This window comes from Rhopalosiphum maidis, chromosome 3, assembly GCF_003676215.2.
Source record: "Rhopalosiphum maidis isolate BTI-1 chromosome 3, ASM367621v3, whole genome shotgun sequence".
NCBI classification, from domain to species: Eukaryota; Metazoa; Arthropoda; class Insecta; order Hemiptera; family Aphididae; genus Rhopalosiphum; species Rhopalosiphum maidis.
Window position 1 is genome coordinate 22024124 of NC_040879.1, and position 15051 is coordinate 22039174.

General features: G+C 25.9%; 1 protein-coding gene across 1 annotated transcript; it reads right to left on the bottom strand.

Annotated features, from left to right (window-relative positions):
• Positions 1 to 3837: 3837 nt before the first annotated feature.
• LOC113556435 (pro-resilin-like) lies at positions 3838 to 9264 on the bottom strand. The gene is made up of 3 exons (XM_026961376.1): positions 9082 to 9264; positions 6069 to 6257; positions 3838 to 4569 (listed from the first exon to the last, which is right to left on the bottom strand). Exons 1-3 carry the CDS (start codon positions 9094 to 9096, stop codon positions 4111 to 4113), a joined length of 663 nt encoding a protein of 220 aa, XP_026817177.1. The 5' UTR covers positions 9097 to 9264; the 3' UTR covers positions 3838 to 4110.
• Between the last annotated feature and the right edge of the window lie 5787 nt (positions 9265 to 15051).

The window sequence follows — 15051 nt, forward strand, 5'->3', positions numbered from 1 at the left end:
CCTATTGAAATTAATTAAAACAATTATCTAGTTATTTTGTGTTGTTTGTTTATTTATTTTTTTAAATAAAGAGATAAGTATTATACTTTTAAAATAATATGTACCTAGGTATTAGGTAAGTACTATTAATAGTATAAATTAGACAAGTGAATGCTGCTCTACTGTACTGAAATGTCAAGTGGGTTACTTTAATGGGTATGTTAAATTTAAATTCAATAATATACCTATTATTGTAAATTTGTAAACGAAAAACGATTCTGAGCAGAGATGGTCTGTGGTCTGCAGCTGTCAGTCTATATCGCTTAGTACTACCTTATAATTTTATTTTATTTTTGATTAAGTTATTAAACACATTTATTTTACTTTTAGTATTACGATAGGTACTTATAAATTATAATTAATGACTGTCGAGTGTCGATTGACGAGTAGCTGGTATTTAACTATAATAATAATATATTTTGATAACATATTATACTATTGTAATTAATTTTTGAAAATAACACCTTATACTGTGAATACCGTAAAACAGTGTTAATAGGTTCATACTGTTCATAGTATAAATAGTCAAATAGATAACATCATAAAATTAATCTAAATACTTTTAAAAATTGCATTGCGTATAGTAAAATTCATAATATACATTTTACATAACGAAGTACGAACAATGTTTTTAATTATAACAAAATAATTAATATCGTTATTCACAAGTTAAATACATACTTTCGTCCAAATTTAAATTACAAATTTATATATAAAAAAATCGAGGTTATATATTTTTTTAAATTTTTTAATTCTACTATGAATTACTTATAACTTATAACGTTAAATATTGAATTGTTATACCTTAACAACTATGTATAAAAATCAAAGATTTTATACATTTTTAACTAAAGAATGTATAAATGTGATTTGTAAATTTTCATAATTTTGACGGATTTTGTAAACATTTAAACTTCAAATGTACATAAAAAAAATTGTACCTATGTACTTTTTATGATTTTTAAATAAATATATAAGCGCAATTTATGCAGAATCTAGTATTACATTTTCAAAAACTTTTACTGAATGAATAATTATTGATTTATTAACATTTACAGAAATAAAAAAAAATCCAAAACTTGTCCATGTCTATAAATATTAAAAAAAGCTCGAATGTTTCAAATTTAAATACTCGTCAAAAATGAAAATATAAACATATTTGGTGGAAAATTCAAGTATTCCTACTGTTGGTTATATTTTGTTATTGAGTTACAGTAAAAAAACAAAATCGATTTTGTCGAAAATTGGATTTGTGTAAAAATTCTGATTTTTCCTTATTTCTATTTTTCACAATTATTTTGACAAATATTGGAAAATTTTATCTTCTCTGGATTATTAGTTAAATATAAAATACTATCCAAAACCATACTCACAGTTGAAAATCATACTATATTTTTGACTCTTTATTGTTTATACTAATACACACAAAAAAAAAAATAACATCATTGTAGAATCAATAATCTTTTGTTAAGAATCTAAAAAAATAAGTGATTTACTTACGCTTATATGTTTATCAAATTAAATAGATATTATAGTTGTTATCTATAAAAATTAGTAATGGCCAATGAATTTTAATTAAATGTAAACATATTATATTTTAATACATTAATTAATTTCAAAATTGTATATTAAAATAATTAAATTATAAAACTATTATTTTTTTGTTAATTCGTCGATTATCTACTTCTTCGGCAGTGATACGAATATCGCGTTTCACCATCATCGTAGGGACCAAGAATTCTACTGATAATGAAAGTGAGTTTGGCTATTAGATTTATCTTCAATGTATTAAAATATCGAGTAGCTGAGTAGGTATTATATTACATTATTACATATTTTAATAAGTTGTACTAAATTCACTCCAATATCAAAACTAAAAGCACACTATTCAAACTGGTGAACGAAAATTTACTATGTCGTACGTGTGTAAGAAGGAGACAATATATGCGAGTGCGACGTCCTCTTATGATAAGTGAAAATATATTTATTAATAAAAAAACAAATTGTTTAATGAATATGAACAATAAAAAAAGATTTTTTAAGATTTTTCTAAACAACATAACATATCATTTCATACAATTTTTAAAAAAAAAAGGATTCGGGATTTGTTAGTTGACCAAGTGATTCTGTTGCATAATGATGGATATAATATAGCCACGTTTCATAGGTAATCATCTCATGCTTAATGTAGGTAATCATAGATGGTTAGTGGTTACGCACCGTGTGAACTACAGTCTACAAAACAATATTAGTGTATTATTAGAGAATGAATTGTGATTTTCACGTAGTATGAACAACCATAATAATTTAATATATGTTACTATAAGCGCAATTTGAGGAGGTATTGGGCGTCTTAGCCCTCTCCTCAAAAAAACAAAGTTATGACAAATAAAATCGTCAATATTATTTCGCAAAACAATTTTTAAAATTATTAATTTGTATAACTTGTGTAATGCGTTATTACTGTTTATTAGCTTAAATATTTAAGTTAATTGACCTATTGTACTGAAAGGTAAGAATATTACCAGTGTTCGTATAATATGCAGCATATTTTTTATATTTTTTCAATTTGAACAGTTATGAGCATGTGAAATGTTACAATTTGAAAATGATCATTATCACATCACAGTAAAATGGAAATATCGTAAAAATTCAAAAGCCAACGTATAAACACAGAAAATGTGATGGATTGTAATTGATAATAATTAATAGGTAAATTATCTCTTGTATAGATGCTGATTCAGTCGAACGCAAATTATCTAATAATATGTTCCACGTTGAACAGAGAGAGAAAATAAAATATCATGATGTACTGCTGATATACTTGCATAAGAACGCTCGAAATTATTTATCCATGAAAATAGTTGTGCGTAAGATAAGCTAATGGAGACAGTATCAGTAGTCTCGAGTGCGATTTTTTTTTGATAACTTTAAGAAAATCTAAATTATTCATTCATAAAAAATTCCTTATTTTCATATTATGTTTATTAAAAATTATTGAGTTTCTATATCAATGAAATTAAAAACCCTACGACATAGTAAGAGAACTTCTCTTCTACTACAAGTGCCAAGAAGTGTAATAATTTGGTAAATATACAGTAAATAGTGTACTCGTAACAGTCGAACAGTCGTAACTACTAACTCGTAAGTTTGTCTAGCCGAAACTGTTTTTCTATATTATAATCTCATTATCAAGCAACAATCACATGATGGTACCTACTTCTTTTGGGAGTTTAGGTACTCCAATAACGTTTTTATTTTATTTTTTATACATTATTAAGTAAAATAATATAAATAATTTTTCATACTATACAATAAATTGTTTTATTTTATTGTTATTTTCATAAATACAATTTCAAAATAATGTAATGATTTCATAAAATATTATGCTAAGTAACTGTTGAGCTATTTATTTTAAGTGTAAACATTGTTTTATCAGGTTAAGTAAGGAACTTAATATGTTGGAAAAGTCCGAATCTATATTAATTTATAATCATATCAGGTAATAATTACCAGTATAACAATATAGATGATACGGTAGAACTTATAATACAATTTTTAATTGTCTTATCCATTTATAAATATTTATAACCATAATTGAGTCATAATGAAATAAAGTTTATACTTTAGATATTATTTGCGTGTAACTAAACTACAATTTAGAAAACACAAAATAGTTGTAAAACCGTGTTATAACTTATGACCATTATAAATGACGATAGAAAATAGAAACTATTGAGGATAATTTGATGAATAATAATTATAATATGATAACAATATTACACGCATTTTATAAAAAAAACAATATTTTTATTAGTTATAAAATAATAAAATAATTTAAATTAAGTAACTATTTTTAGTCAAAATATTGAATACATCTATAAATATTTTATTGTACTTAATATTTGTTCGTTATAATTTGATCGACGATCACTTTATAGCTTATTATGACCGTTTATGAAAAATAAAAAAAATGTAGATACATAATAAGTACAAGGGCGATAAAATCGCTTAAAATATTAAAAATGAATCATTAAACATAATAATAAACGTCACAGAGGTACATATTTATTAATATCCTCCGTTTTTGGGTTGAGGTGCGGCGTAAGATCCCTTAACACCGGTTGGGTAACTCGGGGCAGATGAAGGGAAACCTGGTGCCGATGAAGGATAACCACCAGGGGCAGCAGACGGATAACTAGGAGCAGCAGAAGGATAACTAGGAGCAGCAGAAGGGAAACCCTGTGCGGACGGATAACCTGAAGGGGCAGCAGAAGGGAAACCTGGTGCGGATGGATAACCTCCTTGACTGCCGGGTTGAGCTGGTTGTGGTTTTGCTTCACCTTCGTAGTTGACCTTAGCGTTGTATCCATTTTCGTCAGCTGTGTACGTCACTACTTGATTACGTCCGTCCGGCAAAAGTACGCTGTACGCTCCGGTCACGCGTTTGCCATCACTGTTTGCTTCGTGCTTGAAGTCTGTGTTGGTGGGTGCATCTTTTACTTGATAAGCAAAGTTGAACGGCTCCGGCTGCATTAATGCAGTTAAAAACATTATTCAGTTAATATAATTAATAATATAAATTTATATTTATCAGCTATTAGTCACTGTTGTAAAAATATTACATTTACATCGATCATTTATCATCGTTTACATCATCAATATTGTTACATCTATTTACGTATAAACCTGTGTCTGAATTCAGAATTTTAACTTTAAATTTATTCGATTGTCACTGTTACTGAAATAATAGAATGATAACTGTACCATTGGACAAAAATCTTTTATAATTTACATTATACATTAGCCCATTTTCTACAAATGATGATGGGGTAATTTATAAAGTTAATAGACGATTGTTTAACTAATAATAATAGATGCAATTATGAAAAGAGTTACCTAGGCACGAAAATAAGTCATTAAAATGTTCAGCTGAACATGTAAAACAGGTAAAACCTACCTATGGCACCGTTAACTATACAGGTCTTACAACACAGTTGCTAAAAAAATACACATTAAACACGATAGCTTAATGTGTTAATGTAATTTTAAAACATGGGTTAACACTTATAAAGTTTATTATATTTATAGTTTTATATTATTTTCACGGGCCATAGGTACTTAAATGATTTGGTAATTTTCGAGTTGTGACACATCACAGTTATTCAATTGTTTCAATTGTTATCATACCCTTTATTATTGTTATTCCATTTCAAATCAAATATAATTTGTGTAGGGTATCTTTAATAATTATAAACCTATTACCGATAATTAATACTGATTTTCGTATGATTGAATAAATTGATTTTAATACTGTGCAGCTTAGTTAAAGTATAGAGATAATAGTTAAAACATCCTAATTTATAACGTCATATTTTGCGATTAGTATAATATTATCTTTATAGTCGTATTGTGACGCTAAAAATAAAAATTATTATTATCATCTACACTGTATATATCATTACAATACGTTAAAAGTAACAGGAATAAAAAATATATATACTTTTAAAATAATAATTGATAAGTAACTATGATTATATAGACTTCTAATAAATACATACTGCATGACGTACAAGTGTACAATTTATTGCTGTATGTTGAACATTATAAATTAATTTTGTAAAATGATGTATTTTAAAGAAAAAGAAAAAACATAATCTTTGTAGGAGTATATTTATTGGTTTCAATGGCTTATGGTAATCAACAGTTTTAGTAAATTCTATTTAAAAACTATGTAATTATACCAAGATACAATGCTATAATTAATTCAATTGAATATATTCCTACTCATATAATACGAAAATATTCGAGTACTTGACAGCTGACACCATTGTTTATGGTTAACTACCATATTATAACAAATAACAATACCTATATTGACGTGGGTACATATTAATATTTTGTTATGAAATTTGCATTATGCAAAATTATGATTAGTTATGCCAATAGTAACGACTTATTGTGAAAATATGGTTTATATTGAAATACAATACGCATATAAAATAAATAAATTTAAATATAAAACTTACCTCTGAATTTCCATCTGATCCACTAGCTCCGCCTCCGATGGCATTTTGGCCTTTGTGTCCATAATCTCCTGATGGTACAGCACTTGAACCTGTACCACCATATCCTGGATTGCTGTTGCCAACGGGACTACCATATTGGGCACAGACGAATGATGTTAAAAACACATTCAAAAGTAGGATGACAACGGTCTAAAAATACAAAAGGAGTAATGAAAACACTGTATTTAGTTTTGTAAATATATATATATGTATATTGTATACATATTTATATGTCATATTATCACTCATATATATATGTATATATATATAAGGTACCTACCTTATGAAAATTAGGTAGGCATTAACACGGCTTTACAATTATTAAGATGATAAAATCTTAAAATTGTATCGTATGTATCATTGATTATAATATTTTATTAGTTATTATTTATTAAATTTATTGATATGTTATTCACGTACTTTTGTTTGAATTTTAGATTCATATTATAAATAGTATTTAAAGTAATAGAACCATTTTGAATGACAATATAACAAATAATTTGATTGAATTGAAATTTGAAATATTTATGTAGATACCTATCGAATAATTATAACAGAAAGAACATTTTATAATATTAAGTATTTTAAATATCAACAAAAAGTATGCACCTATTTAATTTACAACGTTCTTGTTTTATTTAAAATATTCTTTAGGAAGTATGAAATATTGGGAAAAAACTAAATGGGTACCTATAATAAAGAGTGCATTGTAAAAATGAAATCATGTGTGGGTACCTATTGTGTGTTTACTGTTTTTTTGTAAGTATGTGAATTATAGAAAAATTATAATGTTGTATTATAAGGAGTAAGGACAAATGAATGACGAATCAGAGGTCACAATTTATTTCATAAATTAGTGAAGATGTACTGACTCATATATGGTAACGAAAAATAAGAGAAGTACACTTTATTCTATATCATTAAGATATAATATATTATAATAAACACATTATGAATAACTATGGGCATGTGTACTGTAGGCAGGTACCAAATAAACGAAAATATTAAAAATAGTATTGAACAATGTTTAACAGACTACCTTATTTTACATAAAAACTATTAATTAAAACTATATAAGTATTGTTTATATTGTACCAAATAGTACCATTAGTACCTACAAATTACAATATATTTTGATAAATATTTAATATGTAAATAAGTTAGAAAATTATTTTATTTCACTTTAAAACAATACCATGGATAGATAAATATGTTATTTTCTAATTTTTCTGTGTTACAATTTTACAAGGTTTAAATTAACATTGTCGTATTAGATACCTAAACATTGTATTGAATTTATTGTAAGTTAGAATTATAATGTGTAGGTATTGGATAAAATTATAATGGTTTGCTTATCAAAAGTTTTATATATTTTCGCGAGATTAGAAAAATTTAAATGTTGATATTTATAAAATTATGATTTTATCACTATAGTAAAATTGATAATAATTAAACAAAAAATATTAGATTAACATTTAAAACATAATAATATGAATTGTATCCAAGTTTGTTAAGTTATTAATAAAATATTTTATAACAATACAAAAAACATATATATGTATAAGACATTATATTATGATACGTATTACAGAATATTTGTGAGCATTTTAATATTTTATACTTACTTACATATTATAAAAATATTTGTTTTGATTATTAAGTGTTATTATAATGAAGTATGATATTCTAGGTGTTATCATTCATATTCATTAAGTCTATAAATTAATTTAATAAAAAAACATAATGTAAGATGTTAATAATTTAATACTTCATTTTTTTTAATGTTGACAAAAATAAAAATACCTAATTTTACGCGCCTACCTAACTATACCTAAACTGTGATTATGAATCATTAATGATTAACATTATAATTAAAATTATAATATTATATTTGCTTAATAATATGTTTTTAATAACTAATTATAAATTAAAGTGATACCTTTAAAATTATGTATAATATATTATATTAGGTATAAAGGTACACACAAGTACACAATACACATGCAAAATATATAAACAAATACGCGCTATGCACTGGCGATTAATTATTTTTTTAATAGAGAAAATATTGACAAAATATTGTCTGTGATAATATTTCATTATCTTTTAAGTTTTTTCCATCAAATGGTTGGAAAAATATCAAATTATTATTGTTATACGATATTATATTAAGTTATTCTAAATGTATTCAAGATTTGAATAAAGTAGGTTATTACTGTAAAACTGTTAGGCGTCTATTAGATTAGATGGGTACTTGTGAAATGTAATTTTAAAGTTTTCATAGGCAATGATCGTCATAAAAAATATTATACGCTGCTATTATGGACAAATTTAATCGTATAATAGTTTCTATATAAATTAGTTTAATAGGTACCGTGGAAAATATACACTATTAATAATTTTTGGATTCAATAAATAAATAGTTTTAAATCATTATTCGTTATAATTGGACACTAAATAGCCAAATATTTGGATATTAATTGTTTGTAAACATTTTGACAATGAACGTATTTAATTATAATATTTCAAAATATTAAAACAATAAATTTTATTATAGGATATGAAAATAATCTTTCAATAAATTATCAATTTGGGGATATTTTAGATTTAACCGAGGTAGTTGCTTTGAATTGAATTAATGAACTATTTTTTTTTTAATCATAATATTATATTTAAAATTAATTTTATGTGAAAAATAAAATATTACCTCAAATGGATTGTTTAGTTAAATGTAATTGTATATATAGGTATTATACGTAATGTAATTTTCAACAGTCACAACTATATTAAATATTTATGCAATGATTATTTCAAATGTCACCATTTATATTATAAATGTACACAAATATTTCTATGATGGTATAAAATAATCACAGAAATACTAATAATAAAATCAGTACCTATACATAGATAGGCATTAATTAATCGCAGTATTGTGCAGGTAAATAAATATAAAATAATGTTTTACGCTTACCTTTTGTTGGCTCATGGTAGTGTAGTCGATAATATTAGACTGTGAAACGTAAGTAAAAAATATTTACACGAGGTAGACGATAGAATATACGCACACTGGAATAGTTATAAACAGCAACGGAGTTGGTATTTTTCCCGTTCGACGGCACTATCACAAATGATTTACTTTGATTGCAGCGGGACGTCTTATATAGTCGCCAAACGGAGTGCAACTGAAATTAGCATACGATGTAAGATCTAGGTTGTACAAAAAAAAAAAAAAAAACGACCGAGATGGCACTGGGTTAGTTCATCTATATAATCAGCCCCATTCATCGTCTGATTCCAATGATGTAATATTGCTCCATGCAACTATACGATACTAAACTGAGGTCAAGTGTCATTACCGGAGGCAGCGTCGTGATCTTCCTAGTAACGATTGGTTATTTATCGCAACGGAAACACGCCGCGATGTTACGTATGGACTTGGAGTAAAATTACATGTGTACTTCGTGGAGCATGATTCATATAATAATAATAATAATAATAATAATAATAATAATGATAATGATAAATACTCCAGAAAATAAATATGGGTAAACGTCGACGCCGCGGCGTGCGCTAAAGGTAAAAATATTGCGATTAAATGTGTGCTTATTATGTCCATTATGTTAATACTGTTAATAGTGTATTGAATCGACGGTAAAGTGCCGACCAAATGAAATTATTGCTTATAAGCACGCCATCGGTCTTGCAGTATATGTATACATTATAAATACCGTTTTACTATTGGAAATATAAATATAATACACATAAATATACATAATATACACGAAATAATATTATAATCGAGATTATCATGTCGACAAGTCGTGTTACGCTGCCGCCTCGATCCGTATTATTATATAGGAGAGCTATAAAAGATAGTATTATTATATTATGTGGGTATTATTGTGACGTATCGTTTCCACGGGGCGAACTGCAAAATCACCAACCGATCCAGCGAGAGACGTCCGTGTCTATTGTTGTTATTTTCACGGTAAATCGTTATCCCTTAGGCTCCCGATGCGAACATCGATAATAAAATATAATTATCATTTCGAATTTCGACTCTAAACATACAGATGATGCAACCCGAACATAATAACATTATTATTCGCCAAAGGTACCTACGAGATATTTGTTCAAATTAAACACGATTAAACCTTGTCTGACTAAATTTCGCCGCCGAAATAACATGATGTTCGTTTTTCGATATAAAAAATTAATAGTTTTTCGTGCGATTCGTGACCGTTGATAGCCGACATTGGGTGTGACCTGAAATATTCATTATTGCCAAACTTTATTTATTCGTAATTAACTTATTATTAGGCAAAACGTGTACATTTTGTGTACGGGAATGCTAAATAATCAGTATATACCCAACGGGTTTTAATTGAATTTTTTTTTTTTGTTTATGTATGTCAATAACAACATTTTTATTTACATTGTATCATTTTTAATCCATTATTTGTATAATATTAAGAGATTTCAGATAATGATGAATCAGAGATGTCTAGACAAATTACTATAGTTGGTAGTTGGTACAGGTAGATTACTCATGACCATAACTAAACAGAGGCGGAGCATATTTGTTTCATTCTTCAATTGAAATATTATGTTCTCAAGGCAAGTTCAAAATACTAGAATAACAACATTTAAAATTAATTTAATACATTTTGAAGATGATTTTTAAATTAATGCTCATAATAGTAACTACCTATTACTCAGATCGTGGAATTCAAACTTTTTTTTGAGGGTTATCCATCAAATAAAAAAATAGACAACGATAATTATTATTAAAATAAATATTATTCCTATGTACATATAGCTCATCTTATAGTTCAAGGATAAAAAATGTTAATTTTTCGAAATAAAGGTTTATTTATAAAAAAAATCACGTATTTTTAGATTTGGTAGTATGTTTAAATATGAGTTAAGGTACAACTAATAATTAATATTCACTCAATATTCTTAAGTTTAAACAAATAATATTTGACTTATTACTATTATATCTATACACATAACCAATAACAATGGTTATCCCGATATTATTTCAGTGTAATAATTTTTAAGCCTATCAGTTAAATAATAAAGTACACTTAGTGTACTCTTTATGTCTTAGATACTTGTAAAGTTGTAAAAACGTACCATTTGTTTAAATATTATTACAACTAATTTGTAATACATGCATATTTTATAGTAATAGACAATAGCTTGAATTTTAATAGCGAATAAAATGTTTGTACTAAAATAGAAAATAAAATATTTATACGAATTTATTAAGCCTAGGTAGCCTCGATACTGAACATATTAGGTATATGTTATACCTAATATAATTATACTGTTATATTGTAGATTAGGTATAATAAAATACTTATAGATAGGCAGATAACTATTTTAATACCTATCTATACCTGATGGATTATTGTTATTCACATACCTTAGTTTTATAAATTCAATTTCCATAGATTAATAATTTATCTAATTGTTTGGTTTAGTTTCATAATTTATTGTCCATTAGATTATTTTAAATGTACAACTATATGGATCCCGGCTTTAAGTTTTTCCAGTTTCATAAAAAAAATATAATAACTATTAATTATATAATAAGTATAATATGTAACAGTTTTAGTATGCGTGTATGACTATTTATTATTGTTCACTACTTTATTAGCAAATTATTTCAAACATTATCACGCAAACTAATCGAACATCGAATAATACATTATTCGAAAAAATAACAAATCGTTAGTAAAAAATTAACAAGTAGGTATGTGGGCGAGCAATCATTTAACAACATAAAAAGAAAAAGGTTGTCCCTAATATTTACATATTATACATATACAGTGGCGGTAGATCAAATAATTATGCACATGTTTACTTTTGTTTTGATTTAAATATGATATTTGTTGCCAGGTATAAAAGCAAAGGCAATCGATCAACGACTGTTCTGTGGCAGTTATCATTGCGTAACATTTATATGTTTATGTATAATGTTCAATTTCTACTCCTACACGATCTCATCACAAATAAGTTACGTTACGAATGTAACTGTACATTAGCGAGATATGGGTTAACGAATGTTAAGAAGTAAAATCGTCATTCCTTGTACGCTTACATATAATAAGTGGTTTTTAATGTTGGCATGAATGTTTTATGGAAAAAATGTCTGTGACATAATAATATAATATATAATATAATGTCATCCCTCTACTAGTCTGTACCATCGAGAATTACAATTTACTGCAGTCTATTCTTCCACAGATACTTTCATAGTTTCATGTATTTTTTTTTTCGGTCAAAGATTACTATTTTTTGCACACACATTTAAACTATTTAATACAAAACCCTAGAGCCGGGTATAATATGTCAAACGTAAATCAGCAATAATATTGAATACTATGTGAATCGCTAAAAAACTTATAAAAATACATTTTTTACAAATCTTGTTGGGAAAGTACGTAATTATATATAATATGTATTTATGTATAACAAATACATTTTCTCTAACACAGTTGTGAGTACCTACTGAGTTTGTGACACAAAATGAAAATTCTATTTATATATTTGTTTTGCTTTTTTTTTTAATTTTATTTTCCAAAATCCCGTTGGTCACAAATGAAATAACGAATCGGGCCATAACTTTTACACAGTTGCTCTAGGGCCTATAAAGTGTACGAGTGTTATATGAATGCAATTTGTCCAATTTATTGTATGAACAATGTACGTTACCTACGATTAAATTTTTTATTCAATTATAACATAATAATAAGTTCATTTTGTTTAAAAGTTAAAATAGACAGATACTTATAAGATACTTATACTTATACAGAACTTATAAGATTCAAATCGATTTAGCTTAGTCGTTATATCAGCTATCAGAAAAAACTTTCGTTTACACACTGGCTACTTGTGTAGCCCTTAGCCGAAGTGGTGCCCAACACTAGTTCTTCTTGTTAGGTATTTAATAAAACGGCTGTTAATTCTTTGAAATAATATTATCAGTAAAGCATTAATAACAACAAATAATTAATAATAAACTAATTACAGTTTATAATATTCCTAATGCGAATAGTATGTGAATATTATGATGCCGGTATCGATAATATAATATTCATAGTTCATAATTATGTAGGTAATCGTATTGATTACCGTTGATTAAAATATATTTATATATTTTATTATTTAAATAATTATTATGGATATTTCATTAGATTAGCGTAATAGTAATTTATTGGTGATGTGGCCTGGTAGTCATGTAGGTGAAATGAAACTAATTAATTTGATTATAATTTATATTTTATACGTGATCAACCTAAAGAAGATTTACATTTTTTTATATAATTACACATGTACGTTTAAAATGTATTTTACGCGTACACATTATTATTTAATATTTTTAAGTTATGTCATTTAAATTTTAACGTAACAAAATAAACTAAGAAAATAAACGGTTACTTAACTTAGATTTTATAAGGGTAAGTGGGTATATGTATATCTTGTTACATTTGAAAAAAATGTTTTGAGCGATGGACGACATTAATAAAGTGAAAAAGTCACACAATATTCAGTCTAGCATGTATTTTGATTCTCATTTTTTTTTTTTTTTATTATTAACGTTAAATTATTTTATTCCATACATTTATTATTGAAACAGCACGACAGTACGACGTACGATACGAAATAAATACGCCAATACGTAATGTTAAAATATAACGTGCAGCATGAAACGTCGAAGTTATTAACAAGATTTGTCTATATATTTTCATTTTTACTATGTTAAACTAACTCAAGCTATACTAACTAATCTATCAAATTGACGAGCTTTATTTTGAGATTTGAAACTGTATTTTATTATTTAATTATTAAATAACTTTAGTTTTTATTTTCACTGTAAATTATGTTTAATTTAGGTATAACTGGTATAAGTGCCAATAGGACATGTGGTGTTATATTTGAGTATATACTATATATTAAACTCATTAGACATTACTGAATTATATGTATATAGTCGGTATAACTAATTTTAAATCTAATAAAATACTTATCTATTTTTTCCGTAACCGGATTAATACGAACATTAAAAATAATAATGAGCCTAATCTGTCTACCCGTTATCAAGTTATGCGCTTACCAATGAACTGCATTTCATTTATACATATATATCAGATAATTAATATGATAATAAAAATAACGTTGTTTTTTTAAGTATTTTATGTAAGTATAGTTATTTTATTAGTTCATAATTTATTTATCGTTAAATATATTTTTGTTTTAGTGATTGATGAAAAGTTATTAAAAATAAAGGGGTACCGATACAAATATGGTGACAAAGGTCCCTATTAGATATTTATTTGCTTATGTACATTATTAATATAGTCGTTACTCTACATTTAAATTAAGTTTTTTTTTATTTGTCTGTTATTTCATATACCATCAAAATACAAAAAATTGTAATACGCTTAACGGAGTCCCATAAATTTGATGATTGTATGCTTATACTTAATACCAAGTGAAAATTTAGTGATCAATGACTTATATATATATATAACAGTGGACTTCTATAACAGGATCGAGATGTCAGATGGTATCAAATTTTTTCCGAGCGTAACTTTTATAGATTTATGACTTGTACATACGATTCGCGGTATTTTACTCGTATATGGTATATTTGATTTACACTATTCGTCGTCAGGCCGATCCGAAATTTAGCATTTACAAATGCTACGAGAAACAAATTTGTTTCGACATAATTATGTCACGTTTAAATCCATTCCTCCCCCTTAACTTCAGCGGATGAAGTAAATAAACTCCCGATAAAGATTAATTAAATACATTTTTCCTATATTTCATGGTATACATTTTTGTATTAAAAATTATATTAATACTGGTAATAAATAGAAAGATTTTTAATGATGAATTTTTATAGAAAATAATAAATTAATACAAA

Bases quoted from the DNA above. Each gene is read 5' to 3' on its own strand.
- LOC113556435 (XM_026961376.1), bottom strand. The intron at 4,570-6,068 runs GTAAGTTTTATA...GCATTAATGCAG, and splicing joins GATCAGATGGAAATTCAGAG to CCGGAGCCGTTCAACTTTGC.